The sequence below is a fragment of the Primulina huaijiensis genome, chromosome 7, assembly GCF_012295235.1.
Source record: "Primulina huaijiensis isolate GDHJ02 chromosome 7, ASM1229523v2, whole genome shotgun sequence".
NCBI classification, from domain to species: Eukaryota; Viridiplantae; Streptophyta; class Magnoliopsida; order Lamiales; family Gesneriaceae; genus Primulina; species Primulina huaijiensis.
The window spans coordinates 3,518,935-3,544,064 of NC_133312.1; the positions used below are offsets into that span (position 1 = coordinate 3,518,935).

General features: G+C 33.7%; 3 protein-coding genes and 1 non-coding gene across 7 annotated transcripts; all 4 read right to left on the minus strand.

Moving 5' to 3' along the window:
- Nucleotides 1-2,961: 2,961 nt before the first annotated feature.
- Nucleotides 2,962-8,242, minus strand: LOC140981201 (adenine phosphoribosyltransferase 4-like). Its single transcript, XM_073447516.1, has 6 exons — nucleotides 8,015-8,242; nucleotides 7,755-7,865; nucleotides 5,749-5,841; nucleotides 5,272-5,421; nucleotides 4,173-4,231; nucleotides 2,962-3,220 (listed from the first exon to the last, which is right to left on the minus strand). Exons 1-6 carry the CDS (start codon nucleotides 8,094-8,096, stop codon nucleotides 3,167-3,169), a joined length of 549 nt encoding a protein of 182 aa, XP_073303617.1. The 5' UTR covers nucleotides 8,097-8,242; the 3' UTR covers nucleotides 2,962-3,166.
- Nucleotides 8,243-16,758: 8,516 nt separating this feature from the next.
- Nucleotides 16,759-20,898, minus strand: LOC140980380 (uncharacterized). 4 transcript variants are annotated; one of them, XM_073446168.1, is made up of 4 exons: nucleotides 20,576-20,898; nucleotides 19,081-19,215; nucleotides 18,855-18,962; nucleotides 16,759-18,734 (listed from the first exon to the last, which is right to left on the minus strand). In XM_073446168.1, exons 2-4 carry the CDS (start codon nucleotides 19,192-19,194, stop codon nucleotides 18,162-18,164), a joined length of 795 nt encoding a protein of 264 aa, XP_073302269.1. In that variant the 5' UTR covers nucleotides 19,195-19,215; nucleotides 20,576-20,898; the 3' UTR covers nucleotides 16,759-18,161. The 4 variants fall into 4 exon arrangements, with proteins under 4 accessions (XP_073302269.1, XP_073302271.1, XP_073302270.1 ...); XM_073446170.1 differs by having other exon boundaries at nucleotides 19,081-19,241; XM_073446169.1 differs by having other exon boundaries at nucleotides 19,081-19,244.
- A 2,212-nt stretch (nucleotides 20,899-23,110) lies between these two features.
- Nucleotides 23,111-23,181, minus strand: TRNAG-GCC (transfer RNA glycine (anticodon GCC)). The gene has a single exon. It is a non-coding gene; the product is annotated as a tRNA-Gly (tRNA).
- A 433-nt stretch (nucleotides 23,182-23,614) lies between these two features.
- Nucleotides 23,615-25,093, minus strand: LOC140981264 (probable xyloglucan galactosyltransferase GT19). The gene has a single exon (XM_073447617.1). It carries the CDS (start codon nucleotides 25,044-25,046, stop codon nucleotides 23,697-23,699), a length of 1,350 nt encoding a protein of 449 aa, XP_073303718.1. The 5' UTR covers nucleotides 25,047-25,093; the 3' UTR covers nucleotides 23,615-23,696.
- Nucleotides 25,094-25,130: the final 37 nt, after the last annotated feature.

The following is a 25,130-nucleotide window of genomic DNA, read 5'->3' on the forward strand; positions in this document are numbered from 1 at the left end:
ATGATTTAAACATCATTGGAACGAATAATGAAATTCATGAAGTTGTGTCATACTTGAAGGAAGAATTTGAAATGAAGGATCTTCAAAAACCAAGTATTGTCTGGGTTTACAAATTGAACAAAAAGAATGTGGAGTATTTGTTCACCAGAAAAATTATACAGAAAAGATCCTTAAACGTTTTAATATGGATAAATCAAATCTTTTAAGTACTCCAATGGTTGTTAGATCATTAAACATAGAAAATGATCCATTTCATCCATGTGAAGATGATGAAGATATTCTTGGTCCAGAAGTACCATATTTAAGTGCTATCGGTGCCCTAATGTATCTTACAAATTGTACAAGGCTTGATATATCTTTTGACGTAAATTTATTGGCAAGATTTAGCACATATCCAACAAAGAGACACTGGAAAGGAATTAAACATATATTTCGTTATATACGAGGAACGACAGACTTGAGACTTTTGTATTCAAAAGATGGTAATTCAAGTATAATTGGTTATGTCGATGCTGGATACTTATCTGATACACACAAGGCACGTTCCCAAACTGGATATATATTTACTCGTGGAGGCACTGCAATTTCTTAGCGTTCACAGAAACAAACGCTCGTAACAACTTCATCAAATCATGCCTAGATTATTGCACTACATGAAGCAAGCCGTGAATGTGTGTGGTTAAAATCAATGACCCAACATATCCAAATCTCATGCGGATTATCATTCGACGAGAAGCCTGTGATACTATATGAAGATAATGCTGCATGTGTTGCTCAAATGAAAGAAGGATACATAAAAATCGACAGAACTAAACATATTCCTCCTAAGTTCTTCGCATTCACCAAAGAGCTTGAGAAGAATAAATGTATTGATGTTCGTCACATTCAATCAAGTGAAAACTCATCAGATCTCTTCACAAAGGCACTTCTTACGACAATATTCAGAAAGCACATATATAATATTGGGATGCGCAATCTACGAAATTTGTGAAGAATTGTTCGTGTTAACATGAGGGGGAGTTTACGTGACTGCACTCTTTTTCCCTTACTATGGTTTTTATCCCAATGGGTTTTTCCTAGTAAGGTTTTTAACGAGGCAGTATAAAAACACGTAATGAAGACAATCATTATGATCATCATAACAAGGGAGAGTGTTGAAAAATAATATTTAAAATGTGTGTATTGAATATTTGAATGTTGAATATTTGAATGTTTAAAATTAGGTAAAATTAGGTGTTGGATATTGAAATTTGTGTGTGATGATGAAAGTAATGATGTAATTCAATTTTGGATTATTTGTAAAAATTTTCTATAAATAGAGCTCTCATTTGTGAAGAAAATTACAATTGAGTTGAGAGAAAAATATTATAAAGTGTGTGGTGTGATAATTTTGAGAGTTTGAGATTTTTACTTTTTACCATAAATTTTTACTTTTTCACAACAAATACAATAATCAACTCCTTATTTTGTCCAATTGAATTATTCGTTGTCGTTGACCAGCTAATAATTTGAATTTTATTTTATCGATGAAGAAGTTACGAATTTATTTTTATATAGTTTTAACCGAATATTCAGACAGCATAATTTGAACTGTAAATGAAATAAAAAATTTCAAATATTATAAACACTGCATGGTAATTAAATAACAAATAAATTAATGTCCTGTTAATAATATATTATAGTGTTGTAACAAAAGAGAGTTTTATTTACATTTATGTTCATAACACTCTATCTTATATAATTAACAATTATTAGGTAAATTTACTCTTCCATTAACTCTTTTGATGTTGTAGAATTTTGATTTATCTTAAAAAATCTAAATAAAAAACATTTTTTTATATAAAGTAAAAAATTTATTTTTTAAAAAAAAAACAACTAAAAATTTAATATTTTAAAATTTTACCATACAAAACTAAATATAAAATGACAAAATGTTTTTCCCACAGAAAATATAAAATAGTAATGTGGAGTTATTGTCATGAAATCGACATTTCTTCTTACCCGACATGTGATAAAATAGTAGTACTATGCTAGATTAGATTTCGTATCTTTTGAGCACGGAATGTGGTGCGCCGATAATGCTTGAAAATACAAACAAGACATTTCACCCCATCCGACCCTTTTTTTTTTACAACACAAGTATTTCTTTTGTATCATGATCATCTAACTAATTATACTTTGGCTCCGTCTCGGCAGATAGAGTAATCGACGCGAAACTCGTATTCAAAGTCGGAATTGAATTATGTTATGATTTCAATTTGATATGAATTTTTGAAGTTTCAAAAGATATTTGAAACTTATATTGATGATTTTGAATGATGTTATTGATTGAAATGAATGTGTTACTCATGTAGATAGAGTTTTTATACTTGAATCTTCAAACTACATTAACTAGAAACGAAGAATTGAGGTATGTTGCGATCGAATAACATACGACAGGTATCTGTATTATATGATATATGTTTGATTGATTTGATTGAAAATACATGTCTATATGCCTTATTTGTTGAGTTGATGTGACATATATGACATGCACGTTGAGCTATAATCTTTGGATATCTTGATATAATTTGATTTGATTCTGGGGTTCGTGAACACAATGCTATGTTTGGCATTATATGACCCTTAAAACATAGTTATCAGTGGCCCCGATGATTTGATTGAGATTTGATGACGCTTTGTCGACGCTATCATACGAGTATCCCTGATTGAGGCCGATGTGCGAGCTCGAGCATTGATTTGATAGCGATTCGATTGATTCTGAGATATGCTCAGTGGATGAGCATTTGACCATATACCTCAACGACATACATGCATTGTATATCATATATCATTGTTTAGATATATGTGGTATATATTGTGGTTGCTTCATACTAAGCTTTGCTCACCTCTGAGGGTTCAAAAATACATTTTAGCATAGAACTATATACAAATAGGAACAGTGTTGGAAATAAGAAATGATTGGACTTTAACCTCATATTTGAGACATATATATGCCTCAGCATAAAAGAACATGGATGTCTCATTAATACATAACCAACATTTCAAACAAACATTTTTACCAACAAATTCCTACTCTGACATATGATTAATCATGGAGAAATGAAATGGGGAAAGGGAAGATTTCCAAGTGACGGCCCAATCAATAGAGCAGCGGAAAAAAGTTCTATTGCGACTCCACAAGAACATAAACCGGCTTCCCATTTAACCGCTCCCGTCCCTAAAATAGACATTCAAGCAATAAATAACATCAACGATGCATAACATATATCGATATGATTTAACTTTCAAATTTAAGTTATTATAAATTTTTTATAGTTATGAAATTTTATTCATTTTTAAAATTTCTAGTTAAATTTATTTTAAAAAAAAGGTAAGGGTCAAACATGAACCAGAACCAACCGAACATCCGATCAAGGGCATCGGTTCGTAACCAACTTGCTGGTTACAGTAGAGGAAAACTCAATCCGATCGGAAACAGCAGTTGATGAACAATGCTCTGGTCTATGTAAAATGTCCCATTTTCGCAACAGTAGTAACAAACTATTTCATGCATAAGATGGAGGGGATCAAAATTCTTTTGTGTCTTCAATTTTAGAAACCTAAAATAAAGTTGACCCATTAGTAAGAAAACGCTGGTGGCCCACTACATTTTGCACAATTTTCTTATTGTAGTAGATACTGATGAACAAAATATTGATAAGAGGTCTGTGAGAGCTCATAGAAAAGTTAGAGCCGAAGAAGATTCATTCCCAATTGACGAATTTGAAAGTGGTCGACATGGAATTGGCGATAAGAAGCAGGATAGTACAAGAATGAGGGAAGACTATGTGCATGATGAATATATTTTATATGCAACTTTGATTTGATCTCGCAAAATTGTGTGCATGTGTGCGTATATAAAGTTTTGCCATCTTCACACAACAAACTTGAAACTTTAAAAGCTAGCGCTGTTTTCAGTCTATCGAGAAATAAATTCCGACGTTGAAGAAGTTGAAAATGTTTGCTGTAGGAGTTGCACATTGGCATTATGAATTGGATGACATATGAGGACAAGGATGTAAAATGCCCAATTTCCCAACATTAGGGACCAAAACTCCTGAACCTCAAAGTAAGAATCTGGGATGGAATATTGAACCAACATAGTTTGAATGAGAAAGTAGAAGAATTACCTTGAGACCTGGTATCTCAATGACACAGGCACATTCGAGCACTTCAGCTCCAGCGCGTTCTGATGAACAAGAATTTCACAACTCGAATCAATCCAAGCACGATTCATGCAAAGAGATAAAATGTTATCATGTTCGAGAATGGTAAGATCCAGACAAACTGAATGTTCATCACACACACAGGTTGAAAGCAGCGACCACAACATTATGCTAATTAGACAACACCATTAGTCGATACAAAGAATGTGTTCTCCAGGACTTAAGTGTACAACTCAAATCAAACCAACCTGAGTTCAGAGCTAAATCGACTCAGTGATAACGCAAATGCTTGTGTTTAACTGTTACTTTCTTGTCATGGCATAGAACGTGATTAAACACAGTTTAAGCATGACCTTTTTTTCAGAAATTGTAAATAATATATTAAAATTTCAAAAGAACAAAGGTTGTGCTTGGATATCAAATCCATGATTTCAAATTACTTGACCTGTTTGGATGAACAAAATTCAAATTAATGTTAAATACACTCTACATCAAGTTAATAGATTTCAAATACACCCTTGATAGGTAGCATTTGAAATACATTCCTTAAATTCTTCCCCTGATCAAATATATTGGACTCGAGACGAAATTTAACTCGGTATGCATAGGACCTGGCTTATAAAAATTATGCCCGGTTCATAGGCATACCGTGGTTTGACTTCTATAAACCATATCTACTTTGTTTAGAGCCAAAACAAAGACCTGGCCCTATTACAAGGGAGTTGATCTTTTTATACACAAAAACGAGAAAATATACGGTTCGGAAAACATTCTTTTATTATAACCAGGTAATTCAGAATCTGACATGGATTCTTATGTTTTAACTAAAAGAAAAACAGAAAGTGGACAAACTGGCCCTCATGCCCAATACACTTGCCAAAACTCTCAGGTCAACCTAGATTGAATACTTCAATATCTATTGAATAACAATGAAGCAAGGATTGGGCATATACATTGAGTTAAAGTAAGTTGACACAAGGGAACGTTGAAATTTACTTGTGGATGTCTTAAATACAAAATAATGTCAAATCCACAAATAAGCATGATCAAGATAGCAGTGTACCTAATAAGTTCATGGCTGCACAAAGTGTGCCACCTGTTGCAATTAGATCATCGACTACTATGGCAAGCTCACCGGGCTCCACTGCTCCAACATGCATCTCAAGACAATCGCTTCCATATTCCAAGTCGTACTCTTGCCTGAAAACTTTACCTGAAATAAAAAATAATGATAATATAGTGGAAATTGAAGCTACAATTTTGATAAGATCCAAAACTTACAAATATTATTGTCTGTTACAAGTACACAGTAAGTTTGAAGTATGAAGTAAGTTAACAAAATATGGTTTTAAATCTAAAAGGCACTAAGCAACCCAAAATTATGCACTTTATCAGGGGGGATTCAGAAGTTCAAGCGAGAAAACATCTAAAAATAACATCAGGTCCATTATTTCATTAACCAAATAATCTAACAATTCCATTGAATATGCCACAGTAAAGTACTTCTGCTAACACAAGGAAACTATATTGGAAATATTACCTGGCAGTTTCTTTGGCTTTCTCAATGGGACAAACTTTGCTCCAATTGCTAATGCAATAGGAGGACCAAATATAAATCCTCGTGCCTCGATCCCTGAGTGGTAAAAACTTACATGAAAAAGGAGACAAAAAAGATGTGCCACCATTGTCAGTGCAGAGAGACATGGCAGTGATATCAAGATCGAAAAAATGAGAAGAATATGGATAGCAAATTGGAACTTTATCAAAAAACTTCACATTTTAATACATTAATTTGGCGGTCAACCATTTAAGATCCCTCATTAGCTAGAATAATTAAGTAAATGCAGGATTGTAAATATTATCATCAAATATAAAAAACTCACGAGAGAAAAAAAAAGAAGAAGTGTTTTGCAGACAGGGCATCAATGATAGTAGACAGTTTTATAACAATACAGAACTTACTAGCCTACATCACTTATTTATATTAACAAGTCCACTTGATTTATTAACAAAGCTAAAAAGTCCAAAAAATTGAACATGTTTACTTAATCCAAAAATGTTATTTAGTAATTCCCCCTAGTGCGCAGCTAAAATAACATGCTTTTCTTTATTATTTCATGCTTTTGTTTCTCACAAGATACTATACACATTCAACTAACAGAAGCCTATAAAACCAACTAGTAGTATCTTTTGAGTACAAAACTACTAAATTTCTGTCCAGTTCACATAAAGTTGGTGAGTTAAGATTCCTAAATGACTGAAACTTTCACAAATGCAAGAAGCTGACAATAACAGTAGATGCACGTAAAGACGAAAGGAGGAGCAGGCATAGGTGTAGATCAGCCTTAATTAAAATCTATATGGTACAACACGGAAGGGTCTACCAACCAACAGAACAAAACATCAACAAACATAAAATGTTCTCAGAGTACTATATAAAATAATGCATGGTAAGTGGACGGTTTTCATATAATAACATTATGACAAAGGTAACAGATAGTCAATGAAAACACCCTTAAAATAATACGGGTGTGAGAATCTTAATTACATCATAACACCATACTTTTTTCACTTGAATCCACATCGACAACATCGCGAAAAACGGAAAAAGATAAAACTAAGAAATGTAGTATCACTCATTGCTGCTTTTAAAAAGTTCACACATAAAAGTTTCATCAACCATTGTATAACAGTGGAACCATTACCAGTGGAAAGAGACAAAGGGGCAACTAAATAAAGTGGACTTTGGACATCCTGAACAATCTTTCCACCAATAATTGATCATCATTGTTTCTAAGTAAAACACAATGCCACTCAAATATAATCATACTTCACAATCATGATATTGTATTCCCATGTATCGAGGCTCGAAAGCAATACTCCCAACAGTGCATCCCCGTTACCACACCAAGATATTGCAAGAATTAAACAACAATAAATTAAATAGAATATAACAAAATAGAATAAAATAAAATATGAACCCATCATTGCCGGGACCTACACCCTTATTACAAAATTTTGGGTTGTGGAAACCCACACTACAGCAACAACCACCACCATGTAACGTTAATCTCCAAATAAGATTGAGGCAGTACATGCCCCATTTCATCACTCTGAACCTCTCATATTCATTGTTCATGAAAATAAATAAATAAATATTCATCAAAACAGCCCCATTGTAGTCAACAATTAAACTTCCCCTACCAATACCCAGTTCCACAACTATTTACTGCAGAAGTTTACTCTCATGTATCAGGGAAAAAGATACAGTCATACAGACATTAACCTTCCAAAAATAACTTCCATCAAGGTATCTTTCCACTCCAATCCATTCATGTAGCGAAACTATAATGAACAAGACCTACAGCTAGAGTGGATTGACTCGATGACAAACAAAAACCAGAGAGAAATTTCTGTCCGCCGTGGATAAAACTGCAAAATTTTAGTTCTAAACGGGACCACAAAGCAAAAACAACAGTAAGAGAAGCGAAAGGAAAGTAAAATTCGCAGGTAATAAATGAAAGAAGACAAAAATCAAACATGTACCAGCGACGACAGAAATTTTCTTGCTTTTATAGCGCTCAACGAACAAATCAACAGTGTCTTTGAAGGTCTTCGGGTCGAGCAAAAGCGTAGTAATATCCTGAAACATTATCCCTGGCAGAACCCCATTAGAAAAACATCATCAGAAAACACACCACGAAAGGGGTGAAAAATGGAATCTTGAACCGGAAAAGCTCTCGGACAACACCAAGAAAACAAACCCATTCGAATAAACAACAGAACCGCACGAATGATGCGTAAACCTGGCTTCGGGAAGTTGGGTACAACGCGGATTGTCGATTGAATGGCAGGAATACGTGGATCATCGGCTTTGAGAGCTGACATTGTGCCCTGAAACAACAATAATCAACCCACAACTATGAATGTGCGGGCGTATTTTGTTTTTATCTCAGTCTCCTGGCTGTTGTGGGTATTTTAAGGGAGGTAACTGAGGGAAGAGAGTGAGAATGACACGCGAGAGCAAAAGCACAAGCCTTTCCATTATTATTTATAGAGAACCGAGAGTGAAAATGTAGAGTTTATTTCTCTTTCCCCCATCAACTTTAGATTAATATCCTGCCGCCCCCTTCAACTACATATCATACCTTTTTTGCACACTGCAACACGAAATTTGGAATTAACAGAAACTAAAAATTAGTTCATTGCCACCATGAATTAAATAAACAAATAACAGAGGGATTTGTGTCCTGCTGTATATTGTTTTTATTATCTTTGTACTGAAAGCTACCATCTGATTAAAAAAATCATAGAAAACGTTGTCCTCCACAGCCTGCATGTCCTTTTCTTTTCTTCTCCATTACATCTGATATGACATAACAAGTAACAAATGTGAAGTCACTAGATGTTCTTCCATACCAGATGTGTTCCATTGGTAATGTCATACTTTATAACTTCGATTTTTTTTTTTAAAAGAAAAAGAAAATGAATGGATTGGCATACAAGTGGGAATCAACGCATAGGAAATCTTGGAAGATTTCTCTTTGCCTATTTTAGTTTTTGCATAACGTGGCTATCTCTTTCTTGGTATGTCACAAGTTGCTTTCAGAAAATCTAAACAATATTCTCTTGCCAATTCAATCTTTTTTAAATGATTGGTAAATATTTGATAATCCATCCTTCATTAGGCTCTAATTTAATGACTTTATGATACTAGGAAAAAAAAAAGTAATTAATTTAGCTTTCACGTTTTAAATTTCATTTCCACCTTCGAATTTAAGTGAGTTAAAAACCTTTCAAATCAAGTCTTTGTCTTTTTTACTCTTTCTCCGTTTGAGTGGATTTTGAATGTAGCTCAATTGTCGAATGTATTTATGGTTGATTATTTTCGTAAAGCAACGATTGAAAACAAAATAGTTAATTACTGCAAGATCTTGTTGTTGTGTAATCGCATTATGCGGTTGTTTTACATATGGTTATGACATGGTAATGGTTAGCACGCAACTTGTTGCTTGTATTTCATTTTCCTATTCATAATAATTTGGTTTTGAAAAAATATTGTATTTAGAATTAATTTTGTTATTTTATAATATGGAAATATTATATTTAAAAGTTTTGTAATTCTGGACTAATTTGATTGATCTGATAATGAGATTTATTCTTAGATAATTTATTTTTGGTAATTATCTTTAGATAATGTATCTTTAGTATTTATCTTTAGATAAGTTATCTTTGATTTAAAATAGAGTTTTATTCTTAATAAACTCTTGTTTCATATTTGTAAAATTGATTTTATGGGAAGATAATTAGGTTAAGATATTGTTGAAGTATATAAACGAAATATTGAGAGAAGAACAGTGTGCAGCTGTTAGAGTTTTTCCGAGCATACATAGAGTTCAGAGTTAAAGATTTTCGTGTGAAGAATTTGTGTGATTGATTCACATACTTACCGTGTTACTGATTGGTGTTGACGACACTCGAAGAACACCACTGTGTGAAGTGTTGGGTGATGGATGATTTCGTTTGGTTTTAAGCAATACGTCTTTTAGTTTATGCATCTAGCATTTGGTTTGAGTTTTTTTTTATGTATTTTAATTTCTTAGAGTATCAAGGAATTTGATTTTGTTAATCTCACTAGTATTGTTTCGTATAAATGATTTACATATTTTTCTAGTTAATTTTTGTCATGAGGCATTGTACAAGTTTTGTACTTGTGCATAATTTAATCTAACTTATTCTGGCTATTAAAGTTTATCCGTGTTAAATAATTAATTTTTGCTGCATATTGTGTGCTGGTGTTGACAACATCCAAGCACAATACTAATTCCTGATACACATATCATAATTAATTTTCTGTTCGTTTATGATCAATAACACTCTTTCAGGTTTTCTTGACGTTTGAATGCAGAACTTAAATGAATATAAAGTCAGCACGAAAATTATATCCAACAGAAAATACCTAGTGTTTTTAGCATGGACAGAGAATAATGTTGAAGTCGTTATTAAGCCAAATATGGTGTTAATATTAAATATATAATTTAAATTCGTTTTCATAAGTTGATTAAAAAATGTGTTATTTTTTTAAGTCCATTTTGCATGTACAGTAAAGACAAAAAAGTCAATTACATATAAATTAATCAGCCAAAATGAATTTAATTTATACGTAAATATTATGGTTTTTCAAAATGTATTAACCAAAAAAACTCGTCCTATTTGATATAATTAATAGAATATATTACGATTTTTTTAATTTTTTTTGTCAGTTACGATGTGGCCTAAATCATTTAATGTTTATGTATTAAACGTCGGAGTGGTCCTGAACTATCGAGGTTGAATGAAAAAAGTTGTTGACCAAAACAAGTCGCTATATTAGATTAGATGCCAAAAAGGAAAATAAAATAAAAAAATTGATATAATGTAAATCTATAGTCTTACATTTTTAAGTAATTGTTTGAAATAAGTTTTAATGCTTATATGAAAATTAAATGATAATGTATTATTATTGGTTTTATTTTATACCAAGATGTTTCTCGAATAAATTTTTCATGTATAAATGGTATGATTTTTTTTTTCTGCGGGAAATTTGTATGGATATTTTACGTTTTAATAAAAACATATATTTGTTTTGTGCATAGATTAAGGGGAGAAAATTATTTTTTGTAGTCCATTAAATTGTTAATTTTTTTGGTTTTTATCATTAACTTGCACAAACTTTTAGTTTACGACTATTTTGGTCTAAACAGCTTGACAAATCATTATTTACCGAAATCACGCCAACATTTTCTGGTATCACGTCAGCATTTTTTTGTGCCTTTTCAACAAGAGTATGTCTCTTGTGAGACGGTCTCACGAATCTTTATCTGTGAGACGGGTTAACCCTACTGATATTCACAATGAAAAGTAATAATCTTAGCATAAAAAGTAATATTTATTCATAGATGACCCAAATAAGAGATCTGTCTCACAAAATACGACCCGTTAGACCGTCTCACACAAGTTTTTGTCTTTCAACAATTGGTCAAAAATAGCTAAAAATTAAAAGTTCGTCTATCAAACCAAAACTTGAAAATTTAGTATATCAAAACACAAAAATAAACAAGTTAGTGGACCACAAAACAATTTTTTCTATTAAGGAAGCATAATTTCAGCTCTTTTTTTAACGTAACAATTCAATTTAACGAAAGAAAAAAGGTGATATTAAATCCTATTTAAGAGCGCAAGATTGAAATTTTTTTGTTTTTTTTGACATAAATTTAATATTTCTCACTTTTGATAGAAAAATCCAGTTGGACTATGTAAAACATGGCAGAATCCAAGTTTTGGACCACCAAAATCAATCAATTCCTCATGTATACATTGTCCATATACATGAGACGACTCGATAAATTAAATTTGAGTCGATGAAACTTGAATTTTTTAAAAAATATACAACACAATTTTAAATTTTCATGTGGGTTGATATTTTGACTGCCAGAAATGATTAAACGAAAAATTATATATAAAATTTTCTTCCGTTTTCGCTTGAATGGAGCGATTTTCCTCGTCGCTCTTCCGAATCATTCGTCCATGGGCTTCTGATGAATGAATGTGTAGATTGCATCTCAAATTTTCACATTTTAAATTATCAACAATGGAATGGATCCAATTTTATAAGCTTTCGTTATTTAGCTAAGTAACATCTTTTTTCTTCCAACTTCATACGGTCTCATCAATATATCACCACTCATATTTAATTTACAGTTGAATGATTAGATACACAACAAACCTTTTTATTTTATTCAAATTTAATGCCAAACTAATTGAGGTCATATTAAAACTTTTATTTTCCATGAAGCTAATATCGATTTAAAGAACAGAAAATGGCGACACGAAATGGAATGCAGTTGGATCTCAAATGGTTTAGATTTTAAGACATTAAAAGGTTGACATGTTTTTTTTAAGGAGAAAAAGACTTAATCATTAGATAATTCCAACGAAGCTACATCCATTAGCCAAGATAGGTACAAAGCATCAAACCAACACGAAGGTGAAGGGTGAGACAAGGAAAAATGCGTGAGACTATGCGCTACTCGATTAGCACATCTGCAAACGTGACTAATACCATTAAATCTATAAGAATTAGGAAGATCCAATATGTTGGAAACTATTACTCTTTGATATTTTAGACATACAGTCTGTGATGTCATATCCTTGACAACGACAAGAGAATCTGAAAATAGCCACACACTATGGAAAGCGCATTGCGAGGCTAGCATCATGCCAAAATGGATTGCATGAAGCTCTGCATCCACCACTAAACCTGAGAAGCGACAACAAGTTGTTGAGGCTGTGCAAATCATACCAAGGTGATTACGAATAACAGCACCCACACTACAAATACCAAGACTCTCCTTAAACCCTGCATCAACATCAAGACGTAATTGTCCCATGGGAGAAGGCTCCCATTTTTCAATTCTAACAAGCTTGGCCATCTCAGAAGAAGCACAATAATAAAGACGGTTTCTGAAATTATTCAAGGTAAGAGAAAACCCAATTTACCTTAATTTCTTTGTTAGGAATATGAACATTGTGCTTTACCTTGCATAATTCTATCAATATAACCCAAGCTAGCATGGAAAACTGCTCAAACTCAGAAGCTAAGGCCACAATAAATGAATGGCAGTATCTTGCCTTTCTTTAGGCAAGGCCAAAATATGGTAGCTTTCCAAACGTCACGAATTTTGGGGCAAAAGAAAAGACTATGGCTTGTAGTGGCTTCAGGCGATCCACAGAAAAAGCAGCATCATGATGCATGGATATGTCTCCTGAAAAGGTTTCCTTTAGTAGGTAACGGGTCTTTGCTCGCACGCCAAAGAAATATCCTGACTTTTTATGGGATATGAATCTTCCATATCATTTTCCACTAACACTCTAAAAAATAGGCAGATTGTGATTCAAGAGGATCGAAACATCCAATCTCAAGAAGATACCGAGATTTAACTAAATAATGACATTTTTTACCCCATTTCCAATATCTAATATCTTCTGATTCAAGATTCTGCAAAGGGATTTCCAGAATATTTGTTGGGTTTAGCCCAACTTTCCTCTAGCCCTTTACTGTAGCCCAAGCCCTTCCACCCTTATTGTTTTCCACGTCTGGGCTATAGGGCTTAATTAATACCTCTCTTTCTTTCGTTTTTTAGTTGGCTGCCTTAGATCGTTTCTTATATAACAGATCGTTGGAGCTGCCGAATTGCGTAGAGAGAAAGCTTGAGACTTGAGAGAAATAAAGGTTGCTTCGTGTGCGTCCTCCTTCCTTCGGTGACTGAGTGTCTTCGGTGTTCTCTTTGCCTTGTGCTATTCAGTGTGTTTCTCTCTCGTTCTGTCACAGGCTAAATCTGTGTGTGTGCGCAACCTGCTGGCCGTGTTAGAAAGTGAGGAAGAAAGAGCGTGAGTTGAGGGCATTAATCAGTTTTCTTTTGGGAAACCTTTTGTGGTCTTCGCCTTGGTTTACTGCGTATTTGGAGAGACCAAAATCAATTCGTCTAAGCTCCGTTTTTATCCTAACATATCGTATTGTATTGCTTCTTGTTGTGTTGAAAGTTTCAGGTTGTCCAGCCAGATAAAGAAGATACGGCATCACCCGATGGGCACCTAACAATATTATCTGCCTCAAATGAAGGGAATTTAGTGCGTACCTTAATCTCGTTCCAAGTTCTATCTAGAAAAATTAAATCATGCACCAACAGTGATTCATTCGATCTCCAAAAAGAACTCATCAGAGTAGGCTTTAATTTGAAGACCATTCCCAACTCGCCACAAAATTCCTTTTTGAATAAGATCTCGACTCCACGGAATGGATCGCCAAACATAAGAAGGTTTAGACCCTAAATGAGCAGTCATAAGGAGCTTTAAGAACATGGGCCATAAGTGATGATGGATCACAGATTATCCTCCAAACTTGTTTCGCCAAAAGAGTCCGATTGAAATCATAGAGGCTCTTGAATCCCATACCACCATACTGCTTTGGTCTACACATTTTCCTCCACCAAACCCAATGCAAACTCCCACCAGATGATTTAGAGTTCAACCAGAATTTAGAGCAGCATTGACACAACGAAATACACAGCTTGAAACAACACATTGCATACGATGTAATAGCCTGTAATACTGATTTAATGAGAGTTTCTTTACCACCTGCAGAAAATAATTTATAAGCCCATCCATTTTTTTTTTTTTTTTTTTTTTTTTTGCAATATTTCTCGTAACCCATCAAATTGAATCATTTTACTCCTCAAAGAAAAGGTTGGTAGCCCAAATATAGCTCGTCCTTTTATACCACTTCGATGGAAAATTTTTTTGGATTGCATTGATAGTATAGGATAAAGCACTTGGGCTGAAATGTGAGTGCTGATTTTTCATAATTCACCAGTTGGCCAGACGCTTTTTCGTAGATTTGCAAACATTTTCTAATATGAAAGCACTCTGTATCCATAGCACGAAAAAATATAAGACTGTTATCTGCAAAGAATAAATGTGAAATAGAAAGGCATTGAGATGCAATGTTAACTCCCTGAAACCATTTATCATGCTCCGCTTGAGATAGAATAGTCGAGAGCCCTTGAACACAGATAGCAAACAAATATGGCGATAAAGTATCCCCCTGACGTAAACCACGCTGAGGGATAATCTTACCATAAATAGCATGATTAATTCGAATCGAGTAAGCCACTGATGAGGTACATCTGATAATTAGCTCCAACTTTCAAAAATTATCATCACCTGCAAGTAAACTTGACGAAAGACGTAAAACATGAAAATAGTGCAACTATAAGTGTGTATATAGCTGGGGTGAGTAGGTTTTATAAAGCTTAAGGTTTATTGGCAAGTGTGTGAATTATAGGGTGGTTGTAATTTGGATGAATTTGCACATTAATTAATCGTGTTTTTTTTTAATACAAATTAAGTTGGTATACTACAAGGAATTTTCAAGGGCTAGCTAAACTAAATATGTCGAGAAATCAGATAAGAAATCATTAGAAAATACAAATTAAGTTGGTATACTACAAGGACTCGAAAATTTCAAATAAGGGCTAAACTAAACTAAACATATCGAGAAATCAGATAAGAAATCATCAGAAAATATCGTGCATGGAAAGTTACTTATAGAATTGAGACAATTAGCAAAGTAGCATCGTGAGTTGTGGGATTCGGAGCTCAGCAATACCAAAAAAAATTAACGGCGAGCCGGAAATTTTGAAAAATGAAATTTTCTCAATATGTATATAAAAAACGACCTACGTTTGTTAAAATAGCATAACACAACTGTGTTGCATTATTACATATTTATAGCAAATGGAGGTTATTTTAAACAAACTATAGAAATAAGCTAAACCGGTAGAGACAAAGGCAACAAAACATGATTTAGATCACATCAAGATTATTGGAAGACACGAAAGCCCGATCAGAAAAATAAATTGGTTTTTCGCCAAGAAATTGAGCCAAAGGTGTCGGACTTTGCACGCACCCCTCGACAAGGCTACAGTTTTTCTTATGCTCTGCCTCAAATCTTTACAGAATTTAAGAAGAATCAATATATATGTATTTTGAAAACGAAGCAAAAACATGAAATAAATGTTTCTTTTTTCCTTTATATTCTTTTCTTTTTTCATGGTTTAATTTGTTCAAGCAGTGTCTTATTATATATAGAAAAATAAATGTAAAAGTGTTTATTTTGACGATCAAACTAGATTTGATAAAAACAAGTGATTGTTTGCGAGTTAAAAATATTTTTTTTTTATTATAAAGACATGAAAAAAGCGTCTATTGAGAGAGGCAAAAACTTGTGTGAGACGGTCTCACGAGTCGTATTTTGTGAGACAGATCTCTTATTTGGGTCATCCATGAAAAAGTATTACTTTTTATGTTAAGATTATTACTTTTTATTGAGAATATCAGTAGGGTTGACCCGTCTCACAGATAAAGATTCGTGAGGCCGTCTCACAAGAGACATACACATTGGGAGAACTAGGGGAAAAAAATTCTTATTAAAACGGCTAAAAATTAAAAATAGTAGTAGATAATATTTCTGTTATATTAAATACAAAATAACATACTTAACAATCAAATTGTCACATTTTTATTAATAATGAATGGATTTAAATTGTAATGGAATTAAAGAAATAAATTAAGTTTGAGAAAAAATAATTTATGAAATATTTTCCATAATATAGTTTATTATAAATTATGACAGAAGAAAAATTATGTGAAATCAATGACATAAGTAAAAAAAGATGGAATTTTGATACAGTCTAATTTAACTCGTAAACCAATTAATAAAAGCAGTCTAAATGAGAGTCATATTTCTTTTATTTATTANATGTGTTAGGTTTAGTTTTGAGAAAATATGATTAATAATATAAATATCAAAATTTGTTGGATATATTATTTTACATTTCTACTATATTATATTTTAGGTTAAAATTATTTTTTAAAAATAGTGAAAATTTTAATTTAGAATTAAAGTAAGAGTAAGTGACTTTGTTTATTTTATTCTGAGGAACGAAAAAGGTCTTGGAAACAAAAACAAACATGACAATATGTTTTAAGAATCTTGGACAGAACCAATGTTATAACAGAAATAACTGTTCTTATCATATGGCATACTTCAAACAGGTGCAAGTGTTCAACTCCTAAAACTAGTCTCACGCATTACAAATCAAAGTAAAAACAGCGTTTAAGAGTAACATCGTCGCCTTCCACGACTATGCCCTGATCCCTTACTCTTAAAGGGAGAAAAGCGATCACTTATTACTCTCATCTTGGATCGATTCTTGTATTCTCGCGATTTAATAGCTCCGCGCATGATTCTTATGTCTTCACATATCTCTTGTCTTGAAAGGGAAGCTAATCCAGGCAGAATCTCCTTTCGAAAATCTTTCATTCTCCTACCTCTTTTCAACTTTGTTCCATAATCCTTTGCATTTGAGAAGTTCACTTCAGATGGAGTAGATGTCACACTATACGCGTCTAAGCTGATCTCCGGTTGCTTCAACACCATTGACTCGTATGACTCAGATGAACATTGTGGCACGTCCCTTACAACATTTGAGATTTCTCTTCTTCGAATGGAAATAGGAACATATTCTTGATCCTTGGCTGAACAAGCTGACGAGAGATATAAAAGTGAGACAGCTCCATTTTTTACCGAATTATCTTCTGGCAACTCGTTATTCTTTTGATTGGAGGCCTGAAATTTCCTTTTGGGTTTACTTGAAGGGATACTACTCTGCTGACATAATTTCTTGGCAGGAATAAAGGACTCGCGATCTTGGAATGTGGTAGATGATCTATCCATAGGAACACCACATTGCCCCATCTTTATGTTGCTAGATATGTCCTCCCGTGTCATATCAGACTTGCTTGAGATGGGAAACTTATTGCTCCCTGCACCTTCAGCTAATACTTGACTCGATGCACGGCGTTTCTCAGCATTCACTTCATGCATAGATATCGTCTGACAGCTTCTGTGGGGTAACTTTAGCTTGAATGCTGTATTGTCACTGCAGCTGCCGGGTTTTTTAGATGTGGATGGTGGTCCACAAATCGAGGAAAGTTCAACACAATTAACTTTACTGGTATCTTTGCTTGGAGAAGTTGCCAATGTTGAATCCATCATCTCTTGCTGATCTGAATTAGAAGAATCATTCGAGCATTTTATCTCTTGTTCATTTCTATTGAGGCTCGAAAAGGTACACTTTGACGTATAGGATAGCAAGGGATCAATTGAGTTGAAAGACAACTCTTCCGGAAGAGCAAGAGCCCTGTTAAGGTCCAATTCAACCACTTCATGAGAAGTAAATAGCTTTCTCGTCGTTGACTTAACTTTGCATGTGAGATCGTCATGGCATTGTTCAACCCCTGCAGAAGTAGAACACAAATTAAAATCGAACTAAATAAAATTAGGACAATGTTCTATCTTCGATTGAGGAGCAGCAGAAATCTTGGAGTAAAGGACACGCCTTGGATTGTCGGTTTCTTATCCTGAAAATTTGTTCTAAAATCTGCCAGCGGATTGATTCTTGCATTCCAATAAAAACCATCATTTTTCTTACTCCTTGTACAGCTACTGCGTTCAAGGTTGAGCTTATAATCAGAGAAAGTAGAATATTCAGGCGAGGTAATGGTAACTAAATTGCCATCAGAGGTTTCAATAGAATTCTTTGGAATCGTGTAGTGTTGGGAAGGTGAACAAATAATCTGACCCTCCCGAGATTTTTCGGCAAAACATGATTTCCAAGTTTCTGTATTTATACTCAGAGAGAGCTCAAGTTCTGCTGTGGGAGATACTCTAATATTATCGAATTCACACTTCATTTGAACAAATGCTCCAGTAGCAACACGCCCACACTTCTCATATAGAACGTCTCCACTCAGATTAGTGTTGAAACTGACAGGACGTTCCAGATCAGGTCTTTGCTCGGGTTTCAAGCACGTGCTGGCATGGTCTGGCAAAAAAACGTCCTTCATATGTCTTGGCATGAAAATCTGAGGAACGTGACCATATTCGAAATAAGTACTGTGACAACTTAGACATACATATAAATATATATGTTAATTGTACAATTTCTTTTCCATGCCAAAATTTTGAGTTACAAAAGGACTAACAAAAGAATTTGGGCATTCTCCGCGGAGATGAAACTGACTGCGGACTGTTTGGTCCATTTCCTGCATGAGTATCTTTTGAACTTGATATAGCCGATGGAGCTCGGTAACCTAAAATCATGAACAAATCAAGAAATTCAGTGAAGCACAAATTTCAAGATTTCTCAAACGTGAACAAGATGTGTGGACATTTCGATCTAAACAATATTGTTAGAGCCAATTAAACTACCTGGTTCCTAAATATGTTATCCTGCCCGACCATAGTTTGAGCTAGAACATTTTGCGATGATTTGTCAAATCCTTGCAGCGAATTCAGTTCAAAATCACCTTCTCTTATCAACATCCTCACCTTGGATCCTCCGGGCTTTCACGAAGGAAATTTATGAGGATCTTCTATAATGTAATATAAACTTGTGGTCATAGATTCTAATATCAACATAAAACACAATGGCAGAACCAAAAACAGGATGACAGCAAATATAACACATATTATCATCATCTTATGAAATAACGATCAAAATTCTTCGGAAAAACATGGGAAATTAAACCGTTGAAGTCATTCTATAAAACAGAAAAGAATGCATCTTTATGTCATCTACATGTATATTCTGAGAACAGCACTAGATGAGTGCGAAGGAAAAGAAATTGTCAATGGTTTAATTTATTTAACATTTTACCAAATGAAAAAACACCACCAAGGCAGCCCGGATATTCGAAGTGCAATGGCTGATTTTACAATATAACTCAAATATTGAACCTTGCAAAACTTCTACATATATCAATTTCCTCCTATTAGAACACTTGTGGTGTGCTTATTGCGAAACGCATACAAAACTGATCAAGACTGGAAAGGTCACAATGGCTCAGGATTTTGAAAACGGAAACCGAGGATCGACAAGGGAGGACTTGGAGTTTTAGAAAATCCGTAGATAAACTTTGATTTTTATTCCTATTGAACGGGTAACACCCTATCTCCTGTTAAGTCCCCCTTTCCAAAAGACTTCACCTTTAGCCCATCCGTTCACAATATGTGATTCGTTATTCAATCCACCAAACAAGATTAATTTACTCGAAGTTAACGACTGTTTTTTTTCCTTTTCATTTTTATTCTACAAAACTTTCTTGCATTCCAAATTATAGTTCAAGAAAATCATAGTAGTCTCCTTAGGTACAGGCAAAGAGATATCTCAACTGGCCAAAGAGTTCCAAGTTGGTACCGAACATAAAACAAAAATAAAGGGATAAAAAGCAAAATAAAATAAAGGTTGACAAAGACCAAGACGGTTTCGAGTTATTCACAATAATATTTAACTAGGCAAGGCTTCCTTTATCCACTACTGCAAATATACAAATAAAGTCAACACAGAAAAACGAAAGGAACATGCAATTTGCTGTAAGACCCTGTTTGGTTGGATATCAAATACTCCGATAAAAAATAACATTTCGACAAATTCTTGATTTTGCTTCCTGGGTGTATCAAAGATCAGAGCAATATGCACAACATCGGAAACAGAAGATGAAAACAAGAGCAAAATCACTCAAAACTTGTTAATAAATTTTCCCATCTTCTAAAATTCTGAAGAACCGTCCAATTTTATTCCAATAGAATGTGAAACCGTGGAAACATATTTCCGCCGTTTCCCGGATTTTGCCAAGTTATATACAGGCAGTGTTCTACAATATATATATATATAGATAAAGAAAAAGAAAGAGATTGGACTTACAGAAGAGAAGAGGAGATCGAGAAACAGGGAGCGCTAAAAACAACACAAGGCGGAGACTTTAGCCATTGGGAGTGTAAAGCGCACCAAACAAACCATATTAAGAGATTCTACAACATAGAAATAAATGCTCTACGCAAACACGCACGCGGCCTTCACGCATGGGGAAGAGAAAATGGGTCAAAAAAATTTTTAGAAAGAAATGAAAGATCGTGGGATGGATTCAGAAAACCAGCGGTAGGGAAGGAATGGTAAGAAAAATTCCTTCTTTATGGGCTCTGTGAAGTGATTTTATGTAATTGCGATCTACGCATATTTCATATCATTTTGTGNCAACTCTAGGATTTGCTGCGACAGTTACTACTGCAAAAAGGACAAAAGTGTGAAATCATTTCATACGATAAATTATTAGGAATAAGTAAATAACGTATCTGGATTCGCGAAAAAATATTAATTTTGTTTTTTTCATAAATTTTATACTAAATAATAATAATTTTTTTTTCAAATAATCCAAATAAAATAGATATATTATAAAATTGATTTATTAGACTGTCTCAAAAATTTTATGAGTTATTATATTATTAATTAATTGAATAATGAGTATATCAAATCTAAGACGATTTGAACATTTCAGTCTATCTATTAATACGTAAATTGTGTCAATACATCTGTACAAAAATTCGTTAAGCTAACACCCTTAGGAAACAAATTTGAACATTTTAGTCTATCAGTTATATTTTTTGAGCGTGCATACTTCTGTCTCTATAAGAAAATTATATCAAATATTCATCGACGTTTTTTTCATGTATTTGATTCTTTTTTGGCATTCAATATAGGATTTATTGTCGCAATTAAATCTAAACAATTGTGGTAAGCTTTGATTTGTAGTAGAAAAAAAAGAATTTTGTTAATTAATTGACTAAGATGTTGAACAAATTTAAATTTTCGTTGAGCTAATACTATTATAAATAAGGGTATTGGTTCAATATCTTAGCCAATTAATTCCAAAAAATTTCATCTTCTATTACAAATCAAATTTTCTCACAATTGTTTCGATTTAATTGCGTCAAGTAATCTTACATTGAATGCGAAAAAAGAATAAAAAAATGAAAAGACGTTGATAGGTATTTGACGTCATTTTATCATAGAGACAGGGGTCTGTATGAAAAAAAAAAGCATATGGACTAAAATATTCAAATCCGTTAAAAAGTATGTATTAGCTCAAAAATAATTTTCACATGAGTATTAACACAATTTACATATTAATAGAGAAACTAAAATGCTCAAATCCGTTGCACAGAAGATATAAGTTTAACGAGAATTTCAAAAGGATATTTAATGCAATTATCTCCCAGTGAAAAAATATTTATTTATGTGAGATGAGTTAACTGAATCTATATTTGGAGTAAAAAAAATGCATTTGATATAATAAATAATAACATTTTTCATAGATCAGATTGAATAGAAAATCATCATCTCAAAATTAACCCGTGAAACGGTAAAAGCTTTTTTTGTTAATAATCAACTAATGATTTGTGATATCATGTTTTGAATATTGTATTTTGAAGCTAATATAAAATGAAGTTCAATATTAATGACATTTACATACAAATAAATACAATTGCTATTGAAAAAGATCATTTGGGTAGGAAGTGAATTTCGGATTTGTACCAATCTATATTTCTCTATATAATAACTGATTTTCCTAAATGTTAATTGAGTTAAAAATCAGAAAAATCGACTGGACGTTGTGTGCTTGTGTGGGTTAGTTTAGATAATGAATTTACATTTCATAACTTGAAATTAATAATTCCGAATTATTTCTAATAAAATTAAACAAAATACGCCATATCCTATGATTAATATTAAAAAAAAAACATTTTTTTTTCTTACTTGGTTGCCCAGGTGAGGTGCTTGGTCAAATAAAACTTTCGAAAATTTTAAAACAATCGAAATAAAATTTTATTTAAAGGAAGGAAGGAACAAACATAAATTAGTATATTTGATTAATTTATCTGGATTGAATAATATTCAAAACCCAACTCAAGTGTTTTGCTTTTGTGACAATTTGGATACGTTAGTCCTTTTCCATTCAAATAAACGAAAAAATTGACAATATAAATCCACACACACTCAGGAGCTTTGAGATTGGAAGGCAAAATGGATCTTATACTTTGCTTGTTTCATAATCCAAATAATGATTAAAAGCAAAACAAAACAAATATATTATTGAAAAGTAAGAGAGTATTCGAAGGTGTGTTAAGTTTCAATTTTTTTTTAAAATTTGAAATGGGCTTTTCTGATTATTTATTATATATTTGTCGACTATTTGGTTAGAGAAGTTAATTGACCAAAAAGCATATTATTTATCTGGAAATTTTTTTAGTTTTACTTAAAAATAAAAACAATCAACGCCTGCCTAGGTTTAGTTAGATTGAATAAACTGCATTAATTATGTTTTAGCTAGTATTTAACCTCTTTAATTATCATTATACAATAATATGAAAATGTAAAGAATTTGGAAAGCAAAAAGCTTAATGCACCAGCCGGGAATCGAACCCGGGTCTGTACCGTGGCAGGGTACTATTCTACCACTAGACCACTGGTGCTTGTTGGAATTGGCTGAACAAGTTTATATATTTTTTGTATAACAATCACTTCCTACTTTTAATTTCAACCCCTTTCACATTCATCCAAGTTTAAAATATGTTGCAAAAAAAAAAAAAATCTTTAGAAATTAATTTTGTCTATTCAAATGAACATTCTCATTCCAACGCCATATCAATCATGAGTATAAGAAATGAGATGTGAATGTTCATTCAATTATAACACATTTCCTTGCTCTTAGTTTTTAACTATTCCATTTCACTTGTCCTGACTCCATTTCGGCCCATTTGGGTTTCTTACTGCAAATCACCTTATCGCTTGTTCGATTCCATATAAGCTAATTAATTGTTTATTCTCCATTTCTTCTCCTTTTAATTTGCTTCCTTTAAGGTCTTAATGTATTGTTGTATAAGAAGGAGTGAAACAATTAATTTTTTCATACATCCTCTCTTAACAATATAATTTAATACAAAAAGACGAAAAACAATCTACAATTACATGGAAATAAAAAAAAAAGTCATTGATCCGCAAATTCTTCAATTCTTGATTTGATCCTCTGCAAAGTCCCCTCGACTGCAATGTCAAATGCATCTTTCTTACTTCTCAACCCCAACGAACCCCCGTGTTTTCTATACATTAGTCTGGGAATCATCTCGACTAATTTTTCCCTCATTCTCCTTACTTCACTTCTTGGTATACTAATCAATACATCAATAATTTTCAACCCTTTAAACACAACATCTTCCTTTGATATAAACACAGAGAATTCATTGTACTCCTCCTCTGCTAAGTGCCACCCGTACTGCTTTTTCGAGGACAAATCCTCGAAAAAAACCGGTATGCAACCGGCGAGAATGCCATCAAAAGTCGAACGCCTAGTCGGCGTATCCCCCGGAGGCTGCAGGCAGAAAATAGCCTGCAGCATTGGCTTCATCACCATTATAGGATCATGTTCACATACCCCATTTGAGCAGTCCACAAATTCGCAGAACTTACCGTATGATCCAGTGCCATTAGCATTCATATTAGTGCTATTACCACATTCAAGCCTAATGCTTCTTCTGATATTGGGATTAGCGGAAATCCCACCTCCAGCAGCGAATAACATCAACGTGTTTCTCCTAGATTTCCTCACCCTATTGATCCAAGACTCTAGATAAGCTAAATTTGGAGGGTGAAACGAGGTCGGGTATGGGATTGCTTTTTCTTGCCATGGGTAAGCCCTCGATTCAAGTGTCAACGCCGTGACATTGAAAAATTCAGGCAATTCAAGAAATGAGGTCCCGAAAATGGGCGGATCGTTAGATAATGGCTGGCTGAAATCCCACGCCGGGCGTGCCATGACCAAGAAATGATCGTGGCCCTGATTCTTTCTCCATACCGAAGGGTTGTCTACATGTACTAAATAATGAAACAAATCCAAGCCATGGTTGAAGCTGGAATTGACTTCAGGGCCGAAAAGGTATTTCAAGCTATCGATGCCAGCATAATAAGGGATGTAAACTGCGTTTGCGAGATTCGGATCAGAGGTCAAACAAGGGTATTCAAGCATACGGCGGTGGAAGATGAGTTCAAGCATAAAAGGGTCGGTTCTGTACCAGCTGTGGGAATTGTTGTGCGTCTTCTGTCCGAGGCCATGGTTGGAGAGATAAGGGCAGAAATCGTCGAACAGAGGATATTGGGAGCAGTTGGCGAGGAGGTGGAGGTTGAATTGAGGCGGGAGGTGGCGGATGTGGATCCATTTGTTTGTGCAGTCAGATTCGGGATCGGAGTCTTGGGATTTGGTGGCGTCGGCAAGGAGGAGGAAGATGGTGGTTAGTACAAGGAAGAGAGACGACGGGGGCTGAGGAGGTGGTGGTCGTGGCATGGTGGTTATTTATGGTTGGTGGAGGCGATTTGTTGGGTGAATGAAATTGAATTCTACGTGGTCCCATTTTTACCGCGGATAGCT